Genomic DNA, 13,793 nt, shown 5'->3' on the forward strand with positions numbered 1-13,793 from the left:
ACTAATTTGTGTATTTACTGGCATTTAAAACACCTGGTCATTTGTTCGCCACAGCTTAATTTAGCCATATCACATATGCAATATGTCTGTGGGCTGTAATGTGGATACTTGTGATTGTGTAAGGTATATCATTCTTGTATTGACTGTATAAAGTTAAATTTACACTTTCATCTCATTTGACTTAATGTCTGTCTGTTAATTTTTGTTTATTTTGATTCTGATTTGTGTTAAAGTAGAAGTTACTAGAAGTGAAATTAGAATCCCTAGAGTGCAGATAGAGGCCATTTGGCCCATCAATTCTGTACCAACCCTCCAAAGAGCATTCACCCAGACCCACCCCCCATTTATCGTGGCTAATCCACTTAGCATGCACATCTTTGGACTGTGGGAGGAAACTGGATCACCTGGCAGAAACCCATACAGACATGGGGAGTACATGCCAACTCCACACAGATAGTCATCCAAGGTTAGAATTGAATCCAGATCACTAGCACTGTGAGGCAGCAGTGCTAACCACTGTGCCACTCTGCCACCCCAATTTGGTGGCAAATTCTTCATTTGGCCATTCTGTAAATTTGATTATTTTTAGTTTACAAATCTCTCACTAGATTTGTAACAAATCTTCACTGCCACTAAAAGAAGCATAAAATGTCAAATTTCCATGAGGACACCCCTCCACAGACACCTATTTTACAAGGTTATATCACTTGGAAAGGAGAACACCATTTCAATTGCTGTATCTCAATTGTAATTGTAAAAACCATTACATATATTGGACACAAATACATGCAAAACAAATTTAATCATGAAAACCATGCAGTGTTTGATATTGCATTAACTCTCCAAAGGGTGTTTGGTGACTTCAGTTTCTAAAGAACAGTATTCTAATTTTCAATCAAAGCAATGGTAATTTGAATCTCAGAAGAGGGATTTGTCCTTTGTACATATATACATACAGGATATCTTAGTGGCATTTCTTCTCAGTTTACTTAGTCCAAGAACTCCCCAGATACAATTACTATCTATAATTTGTCAGCAGATATGATGTTCAATAATATTTGTCACCACTAAAATGTCACTATCTAAGTGTTCTATTGTCCAACCATGATGATAAATACTGCTAAAACAGAACTTACAGTAATCGTTAAGAAAAACTAAAGCTGTTGAGATTTAGTAGCTTGAGTCATAATAAGAAGGTTTTGTTGTTTTTTTTCTGGGATAAAAAGCTTAAAGAAATGAGGAACACATACTGTTTTGGAGAAAATTATTAATGTAAATTTGTAAATTCTTATTGAATATTTTGGAAGATCCTACATGTTGATAGGCTGAAATATTAATTGAGCCAATAAAAAAGGGAAGGCAACAGATTGAAAGTCTTCAAATCAAATGACAACTTCTAAATCATTAAGTGGTACTCTCAGTTGGCATCATGAATGAAGAGGACTGAAGCCTTTGTATAAATGAGACTGGGTTTAGAATGTTTAATAAATGTTGTGGCATGGTGTTATTCATAATTCGTAAAATTTTGGAAACTTCCCAGAGTATGATCATTATCAAACTTATTTAATTAAAGTAACAAGAATATAATTGAACCTTTATATGTTGCTGAGTTTAAAAATTATGAGGTAGAGATGTATCAAATCAGGAGTTACTGAAGATAGCAAGTGAATTGTTGGAGAACCGAAAGATGGGAGTTTCAATGTTTGTGTGAAAAAAGCCAGAAAGTTTGATGAGTATTAACAGGGATTAGAGGGTAAAAATAATCTACACCAGTATATATATATTTTTTTAAATGTTGGTTAAGTTACTGGTGTATATGGAGGTTATGTGCAGTAATACTGATGGATTTTACTAAAATTGGTACATACCGTAACGTGAATCCTCTTTGTAGCTTATTATAGCAACACACTGCATGGATAGTACATGTAACTTTAAGATACTCTTGAAAAGTTCAACACATGTATGTGTGAATTTATCTGTCACTTCATTTTTTGAATACATCAAAGACAGCAGGCTTACAGGCTACAAATGAATCACAGGTAACTGGAAACTTTGACAGTTGCATTCCTAAACATCCATGCACTGACATTTCTATTGTTAAAAACAACTTATTTGGTTCCAAAAGACAATATTGTGACTTGATGAATTGTTTCATTAGAGTTAGCATTTTGTCATTTTCAATACTTGTTTTGACTCATAAATATGAATCAAACATAAACATTTAGTTTATGTTTATGTTTGATTCATATTTATCATAACCAATACTAATTCATATACTTTTGCAATTATGTAATTGTTCAATTTTTAAAATTCCCATTGTTTCAACTTCAGAATAAAAATCTCCAAAGCATTCTAGTGTATCTTGATTTTCTTTTCAAACTCCAAAGTACTGTGATATGCCATTTAACTTAGCATTCTTTCTTGATTTCTCATGACAATATCTCAGTAACCTGTAAATTATCAATGTACAGTTGCGTATGAATTTTAAGACACTTACTTGGTAGCATGCAGATTCTAATTATTCCCCGACTATTGCATAGAGAATCTGATTTCAGGTTAGTAAAAATCTCAGGGATATTTACATAAGGTAAACTGTCAGAGTTTTAAGAGCATTTACTATAGCCCCACCACATGTATAAACCATGTTTCAATGGGCAAAATATAGAAGTTTATAAGTATGTCTGAATGAGCAACGTCTGCTTTCTGTACACAACAGTAAAAACACTTTATGAAGCTTATGTTTGTTAATGCAATGACTTCTGTAACTTGTCTTCTCATCAAACTTCAATCTATAAAGAAATAAAACAAGGAAAAGCAAGATTCCAAAAAAGTGATCAGCATAATGTGAAGCGAAGCGAGTAAGCTGTCATGGAAAAGATCGTGCTGAGCTATTTTAATTTTCTGAAATTGGATAGTTGTGCAACATTAAGGGTCTGTGGAAAGAATTGTTTTAAAAAGTTCACTACAGCTGCCATTGCTTTGAAAGACGCCCGCAGACTGTGGGTAAGTTTTAACTTCTTCCACAGCTTAAGGTTTCCATTCCAGGCACCACATATTTCAGTTTAAACTATTGTAGATGTTAAATGGAGATGTTTAATAAGTAAAACAGTTTCTTAAATGGGTGTCAAAACTTTGGAGGTTATCAGCACATCACAGCACGGGGACTGTCACAACTCTGCATCAATCACAATTGATACATATAAGTATACAACAACATGGCGGATATTAGATAACGCGCAGGAGGAACCCAGTCTGTTGAGTGCCTGCATCTGCTTTCCTTCACCCTGGGAATGTGTACACAGTTTGCCAGTGCATTTCTGCGCGGCTTGAAAGCAGGGCAAAACAAGACAGAAGGCAGAGCGTGACCGACGGGGCTGCGAGCACTGTTCAATCAGATCTCATAAGCATGGGTGAGGGAAGGGGTTGAGCCTACAGTCTCTTCAACCCGCACATTCCAGGGGGATAAAGCCAAGCTAGTGGCTGTCAAATACAGGGCAGTACACAATGGACACGCTACATCGGTCTGAAAAATTGCTGCAGCGTGTTCAGTGTAGATTAGATTCAGAGACGAGCCGGAGCGAAAGTCTCTGCATATGCAGGTCGTACATGATGCTACTCACTTCAAGGATGAGCCCGGGTGCAGTGGAGTGATGTGATGTGAAAAAGGACACGTTTGCAGCGGCTCTCCGGGACTCTCGCTCGTCCAGCTGCAAACTGACACTGGCTCGCTCTGAACATTATCATCGACGCGTTGCCAAAGATTAACAGAGTGGGGCGGCGAGGGGGGTGAATTCTGTGGATGTGTGCGTGTGTGTCTTCTGCAACGTTGTTGTTGTTCCCCAACCCTTCCACCTGTCTTTGGAAAAGGAGGGACGCCGAGGTGATTGAGCGCGTGGGGCAGTCTTTTGGGTGACAGCTCGAACGACCCGCGGTGGTATCTTCATTTCCGAATCGCGGGTGGACACCATGAACGGCTTGACTCCAAAAATGCCCTGGGAGTGTGCACATACAGTGGACGTCGCCTGTTGCAGCGACCGCTTGGAAGAGGGATCCTTCGTATTCGTTTAAAATTGCCGCTTGGGAAGAGTCCCACCCCCAAACCCCCCCCCCCCCCCCCCCTTCCCCCGATCTTTCGGCTTTGCTAACTTTGTGCTTTCTCTCTGGGATTGCCCCGTACATGTGTTTGCAGGCGGCAGTGTCGTGTCGCGGCCATTGCGACTTCGAGGCAGCTCCTGGCCTCAGGATAAACACGAACAGCCAAGTTGTCTCAAAGTAGAGACGGACAGCTCTCCTCCTACCCACCGCCCCTCTCTGTGCTGTTTCCGGAGCCCCGCGGTTCCCCTGTGTGGGTGAATAGAGAGAGAGAGGTTCGAGTATCCCCACGTCCCAGGGAACAAGGCGCAAAAGGACAACTTCACTTTGACGAGACACAAAAGTCTGACTGGAAGATTCTAGCCGCCTCCAAGGACAAAAAAAAAGTTTGCGGGACCAGTTTTGCCGTGCGGTACCCCGCTGAATTTTAATGAGTTGTGACTCTGTATTTTAACCGTGCAGGCGGGATGCTGAACGCTGACCTCTCATTGACTCTCTATCCCTGGATTCTGAACCGCTACTTCCTCACCTCCCTGTTCTTTCTTTTTCAGGTGAGTGCAGGAGTAAGTTTACCAAGCGCAGTTTTGTTTTCTCCCACCCCCCGAGAGTACACACACACACACCTCTGCCTGCTTGTGGTTTAATACAATTTTGTTCTTCGCCTCTCTCAGCTTTCTCAGGGCGAACTCCAGAAATCAGGCGGGAGATCGGTTTTTGAGACGGGGACTGACGAGTGTCATGAGATCTGCTCGTGTCGACTACCCCCGTTACCCCCTCCACCACCACCCCCTCCACCGCCCAGGCAATTCGTGTCTCCAAGTAAGTGGCAACCATCCATCTTGAAGTCAATGAGTTCCCCAGCAGAGACTGTGTGTGAGAGACTGTGTATAATATATAATATACACACATGAGAATTGAGAATAGTGATGCACAGCAAAGACTGAGTGGGACTAGGTTTCGCCCTCCCTCCTAATGAGCATCTGTCTCTGACCTCAGTGAGTACAATTCGTCCCCTGGCAATAGGTGTATGTGTTCCCAACCTTTCCGCCCTCATCTGGAGCTCCCTTGGCCGAGTTCTCTCGTTGCCTGGTTTGTTGTTTTGCGCGTCACTGCTGACAACACGGTTCAATTCCACTATAACAGCAACAATGACAAAGGCTCTAATTGCAAGTGTTACAGCGCTGGGAGACTCCAATTAGTTTCTGAAGAATTCTTACTGTTTCGAGATCCTTGGGCCGTTTTAGAGCACCCACAGCATGAGTGCCATTTCATCTAAGTCCAATTCATTGACCGTAAAAACTGTAGATTTCAGTCTTTCCCAAAAAAACGTGCAACACCCATCAATTTGGTATAATATAGATATTTATTTTTCAGGATTCTTACTTTTCCCAATTAATTCTGCTGGGAGATATACTGTGTGAACTAAATGACATATATACTCACTAAACTGCTGCACAATAGCTTAAAGCAGTTAGCAAAATAATATATTTATTGGACAAAGTTAGTTACAATATACAGAGTTCATTTGCCACCAGTCAACAGTCTCCTTTTATACTGCATAAATGCTGTTTTCCCATTGCATTGTTATTCTTGCAAATTGTCCTGATGAGTCAAACTTGAAAAGCGTTGATAATGTGTCTTTTTATGACCATGCTCAAGTTCTGTGGTAAGACGTTATATTTAATTACAGTAGGAAGATGGTCGTTTCTGTGGTCCAGGGGAAAGGCCACTATCTGTTTCATCACTCTTTTAAAGAAGAAACATCAAAGGCTTAATCTGTGAGAGCCAACTCAGATCCATCAAATATTTAGTTGTTTTCAGACATAATTCCCCTCAGCATAAAGGTTTTTCTCGCCTATCAGTGAATGTTGTACTAATTTCACATCAGTACTAGTGACATTTTTAATTCCAATTTTTACATTCACTTTTATTGATAGTAATTATTCAGGGTTTCCTTTTTTCTAAGGTTTATGAACAACTGAGCGGATGTCCATGCTGTGCCTCTGCCAAACGGCAAGCTTTCAGTGAAAGCCTGCCTCAGGCTGTAGCTAGATAACAATAGATCAAGACAGTGCATGGTTGGAGCAAATTACATCATTGTAGTCACAAGATTATGCAACTTCAGGTTAATAATTGTGCTGTTCATCCCATCAAGTGGAACTTGTAATAGCATGTAGAAAATGATTTATTTTTCAATGGTTGGCAGGAATATTACAAGGATTTTGGGACAATGAAGTCAAGCAGTAATCTCCATGGTCAGTTTTGTTTTTCATGTTTTTGTTCAAGATTGTACTCAATGTAATGCTGTTAATTGTAATGACTGTGCTACATGATGTGCCAAATAATTAACAATAAACCATCTACTTGCTTGAATCTAATCTGCAATACAGATTGTACAATTTTCTAAAATCAATATATAAATTTATTTCATAAATTACTGTTGTACGTTAACATTTAGAAATCTACTTAATGTTTAGAAATGACCTCAATAGGCAATGTTTGCTTTGTTTACCAACAGCTTGTAGAAGGAAATCTTTGTGAGGAAGTACGCATAATCACTGGACCTTTTGAGATAAATTACATCATTGTTGAGAGTAGTTTTGGCATGAAGTGTAAATCGAAGGGAAAGAAAACATTCTTTTAATTTCTAATTGACCTTTTTTAAAATGCAGGTCCATTTCAAATAGCATTTAGGTTATGGGTTGAAATTCTAATTACCTTAGCTACGCAGAAAACCATATAGTGAAGAGGAATTTGTCCCATAAACTCAGTAGAAAATAACTATCTGATACAAGAAGCTTGAAATGGTCATTACTTATACTGAATAAATTTTATCCTGCCCTCTGTCAGTCACAACTTATGTTTATAAAGTAACTTTGACATAATAAAACATTCCAAGGTCTTTTACGTAAGTATTATAAAACAAAATGTGAGCCCAAATAGTTTAGGTCAGGTGAGCAAAATATTGGTCAGGAAGGCATGTTTAAAAGGGCAAAAGTAGGGTTGAGAGGGGGGAAAGTGTAAGGAATGTATTCCAGTGCTTAGGTCCTAATCAGTAATAATACCTTCCCAAAATTTTATTCACTATCTGCATAATTGTATATCTATTATTGTTGTTATCACTTAAATGTATAATCATATAAAACATTTTAATGTAAATGTTACTCAGTCTTATTCCTTACAAGGTAAACTCATTTAGAAGTGCATTGCTGTAATTTATATTTTTAATCATTAAAGGGAAACAACTATTTGTTTCCAGGTGTAAGATACAGAAAAGCCTTAAATACTCTTGCTTTCATGCATTGATAGTGGATGCCCAGTGGTATTGTTTTCATCAAATGAGATGATGCACCCAATTCAAGGTTCAGGAGTTTAATACAATGTAATGCACTGAATATTATTCTGGTAAAATTGATTCTGTCCCGTTTAACAAAACAAAGTATAATTGTTCTTAACTTATCATAAAATTGGTTCATCTAGAGTTGATTGTTATTTGATTCAACTCCCAAGAGAAAACGTGTGCTGTAGGTAACCAGATGTACTTGTGATCGCTTTCATTTTGCAACAAATTTATAGAGAATAATATCTGCAGCATGGTGTGGTCTCTCATGGTGTTGTGATAGCATTGCTACCTCTAGACCAGAGGCCTGCATTCAATTCCCAGCTATTCTGGCATTGTGTAATAACATCTCTGAACAAGTTGATAAGGAAAAATATCTACAATGTGACAGAGAAGACCCACGCTGGACTCGAAACTTTAACTCTATATCTCTGCACAGATGCTGCCAGACCTGCTGAGTTTCTCCAGCAATTTCTGTATTTGTTACAACAGGATCTGAATGAGCTGATGTAGCATTTTTCATTTTTGCCACTAAATATCTCCGTACTGAGCATAGCAAGTCCAGAATGTGCTGATTGATTGTAGCTGAAAACATGAAAAGAAGTATGCCTGAATTTACAGAAATGCACAAATCAGGCAGCAACTTCAGTAAACTGTAGATTGGTAGTTAAACATGAAAATCTGTAAATAGCTGTCTGAGATATGCTATTTTGCCATAACTGTGTGAAATGTCATGTTGCTGTACAACTTCCTATTCATATATCCTGACCAGTTAAAGATAGATAATGCACTAAACTGCAGAAGTTAGGACATGCTGATATCAATTTTAGTAAGAAGAGTATGCCAGAATGTTTTCAGACATGGAGCATAACAATTATAGGGATCAACTGGAGAAATTGGACAATTCTCCTTTGAACAGAAAAGATTGGAGATTTGATATAGGTACATAAGTTATCATAGAATTCCTATGGTGTGGAAACAGGCCATTTGGTCCATCGAGTCCGCACAGCCCACCTAGACTGTCCGACTCTGTAACCCTGCATTTCACATGGCTAATCCACCTTGTCTGCATATCCCTTGACACTGTGGGTGACATAGCATGGCCAATCCGTCTAACCTGCACATCTTTGGACTGTGGGAGGAAACTGGAGAAAACCCACATAGGCAAGGAGAGAATTTGCAAACTGTTTACATGAGGGTGGAATCAAACCCGGGTCTCATCCCTTACCAACAAGGCCACTCCACCCCCTCTGCCCGTCAGTCTGTCCTTACGATAGCACGTGAAGCCTTGAATATTCATCCCCCAGGCCCTGTCCACTTGAAGCCACGTCTCAGTTATCCCCACAATATCGTATCTGCCAATTTCCAAAAGAGGCTCAAGCTCATCCATCTTATTTTTAATGCTTCGTGCATTCATTTTATTATTTTTAATTTGTTACTGCCCTCACCCTTCCCATCAACTCCTATTTCACTCAACCTTACAGCATGATCCCTTTCTGAGGTTTCTGCCTCATTGATACAGTTGTCTTTCTTGACTTCCCTTGTTCTAACTTTCCCTCCAATTTCCTTCTTAAACATCCAGTTTGTCCCCTTCCCCCTCCTACTTATCTTAAACGTAGCTGTGTTGCAGTAGCAAACCTGCCTGCCAGAATGCTGGTCCCTAACCTATTAAGGTGCAAACTGTGTCTCTTGTAGAATTTATGCTTACCACAAAACATACCCCAGTGATCCAAGAATTTAAATCCTTGCTTCCTGCACCAGTTCCCCAGCCACACATTCAAGTCCATTATCTCCCTGTTTCTGGCCTCACCAGCCTGAGGAACTGGAAGCAAACCGGAGATAACCACCTTGGACGTCCTGCTTTTCAGCCTTCTTCCTAGTTCTCCGAAGTCCCGCTGTAGTATATTCCTCCTCTTCTTCCCGACATCATTTGTGCCGACGTGTACCACCACCTCTGGCTCTTCACCTTCGTCCTTGAGGATTTCCTGCACTCTGTCTGTGATGTCTTTAACCCTGGCACCAGGAAGGCAACACACCATCCTTAAGTCCCGTCTGCTGCCACAAATACCCCGGTCAGTTCCTCTCACTATGGAGTCCCCTATTACCACGGCTCTGTGCAATGTCCAACTCTTCCGCTCTGTCTCCATGCCAACTTTTGATTGACAGACCTGGCCGCCTCGTGGACTGGCAGTGTTATCTGTCTCTAATGTTTCCAAAAGTTTCAACTTGTTCCTGACAGGTACTTCCCCCGGGGTCTCTTGCACCTGTCTCCTCTCTGCCTTCCTCATCGTCTGCTCTCTTCTGGTACGATTGCTGTAATAACCTCGCTGAAGATCTTCTCCAGAAAGATCTCGTTCTCTCGGATGAGCCTAAGGTCCTCGAGTTCTTTCATCAATGCTGCAATATGCTCTGTCAGTAGCTGAACGTGCCCCTCATAATTTTATAAACGTCTATAAGGTCACCCCTCAGCCTCCAAAAACAGCCCAAGTTTATTCAACCTCTCCCTATAGCTCAAATCTTCCAACCCTGGCAAATATCCTTGTAAATCAATTCTGACCCTTTCATGTTTCATAACATCTTTCTGATAGGAAGGAGACCAGAATTGCATGCAATATTCCAAAAGTGGTCTAACCAATGTCCTGTACAGCCATAAAATGACCTCCCAACTCCTGTACTTAATACTCTGACCAATAAAGGAAAGCATACCAAACGCCTTCTTCACTATCCTAGCTATCTGCGACTCCACTTTCAAAGAGCTATGAATCTGCACTCCAAGGTTTCTTTGTTCAGCAATGCTCCCTCGGACCTTACCATTAAGTGTATAAGTCCTGCTAAGATTTGCTTTCCTAAAATGCAGTACCTCACATTTATCTGAACTCCATCTTCCACTTCTCAGCCCATTGGCCCATCTGATCAAGATCCTGTTGTAATCTGAGGTAACCTTCTTCGCTGTCCACTACACCTCCAATTTTGGTGTCATCTGCAAACTTACTAACTATATCTCTTATGCTCTGATCCAAATCATTTATATAAATGATGAAAAGTAGTGGATTCAATTTAAAATTCGTTAGACTTTGTTTTTCTTTAGCAATTAATTACTAAGGAAGCATGTTGCAAAAACAGAAATTGCTGGAAAAGCTCAGCAAATCTGGCAGCATTTGTGGAGAGAAATCAGAGATAACATTTCGAGTGGAGTAACCTTCCTTAGAACTCAGATGCCAGATACCTTTTTCAAGGCATAACATCATTTCACTGTCACGAATGTCCCTCTTGCATAAGTTTAACATACAGAAATTCAGGAGGTTAAATGGACAACAGCAAGTCTAACAGACCTTGGATGCTGTTTGTTTGTTGGCCATTGTATTAATTCTGGTCTAATGCTAAATTGTGGATGCTGCTTTAAGTTACAAATTATGAAAACTGTTAAATAAACATGATAAACTTGTAGAAATATCGATAAAGACTAGCTCAAGTATTTTGTGTTGTTAGAGAGTTTTTCTTAAACTTAGCTGTCATGCTTATCTATTTTAAATTGTTATTATGGTTCCTCTTTATACTGATTGTTAAGCATTTAAAAGATTCAGTAAGAAGGTAATTGCAAAAGTTTTGCCTTTTTCAGAAATTGAACAATTTCAACCATACAGTATATCACTGAAGATGAAAATTATTATTTTCTTCATGCTTTGTCATTTAAGAGTTTGACTTGTGGAATGCTACAGTGCCTCATTTATGTATCCAATTATAATGCAATGGCAATAGCGAATGAGGTGTATGCTGACAGCCACATCTCAACATTGCTGGTTCAATGCATAATTGGCTTATATAGAGAACAGTTTTCTTTGACTATTCATGATGCAATAACAGGGAAAACTGCAAATGTTCAACAGATCTGGCAGCATCTGTCAAGAGAGAAACAGAACTAGTGATTTAGGTCTGTGACCTGCAGATTTCCAGTATCTGCATTAATTATCTTTTGACTCTTCACTTTTAGTTGGGCTTCTCCTTCATCTGACCTTGACAGGATGCAGAGCTGGGCTGAGAAGTGGCAGATGGAGTTCAACCTGGAAAAGTGTGAAGTGATTCATTTTGGAAGATCAAATTTGAATGCAGATTACAGGGTTAAAGGCAGAATTCCTGACAGTGTGGAGGAACAGAGGGATCTTGGGTTCCACATCCATAGTTCCCTCAAAGTTGCCACCCAAGATGATAGGGTTGTTAAGAAGGCATATGGTTGTTGGCTTTCATTAGCAGGGGGATTGAGTTTAAGAGCCGCGAGATTATGCTGCAGCTCTATAGAGCCCTGGTTCGACCCCACTTGGAATATTGTGTTCAGTTCTGGTCACCTCATTATAGGAAGGACGTGGAAGCTTTAGAGAGTGTGCAGAGAAGATTTACCAGGATACTACCTGGACTGGAGGTCATGGCTTATGAAGAAAGTTTGAGGGACCGAGGGCTTTTCTCATAGGAGCGAAGAATAATGGGAGGTGACTTGGTAGAGGTGTACAAGATGATGAGAAGTATAAAGTGGATAGCCAGAGACTTTTTCCCAGGGTGGAAATGGGACATAATTTTAAGGTGATTGGAGCAAGGTTTAAGGGTGATGTTAGAGGTAGGTTCTTTACACAGAGTGGTGAGCACGTGGAATGCACTGCCAGTAGTGGTAGTAGATTCAGATACATTAGGGACATTTAAGCAACTCGTGGATAGGCGGATGGATGATAGTGAATTGTAGGCTTTATAGGTTAATTTGATCTTAGAGTAGGATAAAAAGTTGGCCCAACATCGAGGGCAGAAAGTCCTGTACTATGCTGTACTGTTCTATGATCGATGTTATGTATGTTCTATCTGCTGTGGCAGTCTTTGTGTTGTTTGTAGTGAATTTGTGTTGGAAATTCCAAGACATTGATCTCGTGATAAAGGAATTGTTATATTTAGCTTAGTCATCAAGATGGTCAGTGTGATTTGAAGGGACTGTGAAGGTGATGAAGAAAAGTAAACCTGATGCAGTGCTACTTTTCATCTGTCACGTTTAAACCCTTCTGATGGGCATTAAAAAGCTCCAGGATGGAAATTCGAGCTTGTACATTGGCATTTTACAGCAATAAAATATAATCTCAGTGATCATTGTCCAAATCTCCAATTGCAACTGACCCAATACTTCATCTCCTGATGAATGCTTAATCCAGTTGTCACATCCCTTAAATATGCGCGCGAGTGACCTTGTATAAAGTTTAACTCTCCCTTCTGCTAAATTCAAGGTTTGAGAGTACAGCAGGAGCCAGGCCTGCTCCTCTTGGGAATTCCACACCACCCAAAAGTAAGCTTCTCAAAACAAACCATTGGAGCTTTCCAAGCATGATAGGCATCAGACTCTCATCCACGTAATGTCAGTGAAACTGAAAGCCCAATCATAGGTCAACCTCCAGCATTCCATTTGGGTTACACAGTCTGTGCACTATGCTTAGGTGACTGAAAATGGCTCATGAACAATTTCAATTGTCCTGGCATCATACCTCCCTAAATCTGGACAACAGAACAAATTATCTGTCAGTTATTTTTTAAAAATCTGAGAGACGTTGCTGTTTTGTGAAAATTGGCAGATCCTTGAAAAGTGTTAGAAAAATGCAAGTCCATTATTCCATCTTTCCTTTCTGTTGCTGTAAACATGCTCTGGTTTAGCAATTTTCTTAATATACTTATTGTGTAGTTCAGCTTTAATGAAATCACAAACTAATTGTATTATATTCTTTTCCAAGCCAATGCCCTATGTAATAAAACTTTCTGCACCTTTAATAAAGTTTGTATTTGGCTCAGTTGGTTAGTTTTCAATCTTTAGTATGCTTCAAATTGTTCAATTAGTCCCATGATTGCTTGGCAAGAGAGTGGTAAGTTTCTACAGAGCAAATGAGTGATGGTTTATGGTATAAAGTAAGCTTGTGAATTCAGTCATGGAGTCATAGGTTCCCTACAATATGGAAGCAGGCCATTTAGCCCATCAAGTCCCCACCGCCCCTCTGAAGAGCATCCCATCCAGACTTATTTCCCCCCCTCCCCCAACACACAACCCCCCACTATCCTTGTAACCCTGCACTTTCCATAACTAATTGACCTAGCCTGCACATCACTGGAAACTATGGGCAATTTAACATAGCCATTCCACCTAACCTGCACATCCTTCGAGCACCCAGAGGAAACCCACGTAAGCACAGGGGTAATGTACAAACTTCACACAAACAGTCGTCAGAGGCTGGAATTGAACCCGGGTCCCAGGCGCTGTGACACAGCAGTGCTAACCATTTGAGCCTTTGGTTGAAATTTGATCACTTTGATTTCCTTCTTAATTTCCTCAATCAAATGCCAT

At 39.9% G+C, this 13,793-nt stretch overlaps 1 protein-coding gene and 1 long non-coding RNA gene across 6 annotated transcripts in view; one reads left to right on the forward strand and one right to left on the reverse strand.

Moving 5' to 3' along the window:
- Positions 1-4,110, reverse strand: part of LOC122553433 (uncharacterized) — a 90,192-nt gene extending 86,082 nt beyond the window's left edge. The window contains exon 1 of the long non-coding RNA XR_015757851.1: positions 3,621-4,110. This is a non-coding gene — a long non-coding RNA (uncharacterized LOC122553433). The remainder of the gene's footprint in view (positions 1-3,620) is intronic.
- LOC122553432 (proline-rich membrane anchor 1) overlaps positions 4,107-13,793 on the forward strand; it is a 165,883-nt gene continuing 156,196 nt past the window's right edge. For all 5 annotated transcript variants that reach the window (XR_015757850.1, XR_006312711.2, XM_087989680.1 and 2 more), the window contains exons 1-2: positions 4,107-4,643; positions 4,764-4,911. Coding sequence is in view for 3 of the 5 variants with exons in the window: in XM_087989680.1 (XP_087845806.1) it covers positions 4,560-4,643; positions 4,764-4,911 (232 nt within the window). In the remaining 2 variants the exon portion in view is untranslated. The remainder of the gene's footprint in view (positions 4,644-4,763; positions 4,912-13,793) is intronic.

This window comes from Chiloscyllium plagiosum, unplaced genomic scaffold (genome assembly GCF_037043375.1).
Source record: "Chiloscyllium plagiosum isolate Xiang-an unplaced genomic scaffold, Cpla_swu_hap1 HiC_scaffold_8, whole genome shotgun sequence".
In the NCBI taxonomy this organism is placed as follows: domain Eukaryota; kingdom Metazoa; phylum Chordata; class Chondrichthyes; order Orectolobiformes; family Hemiscylliidae; genus Chiloscyllium; species Chiloscyllium plagiosum.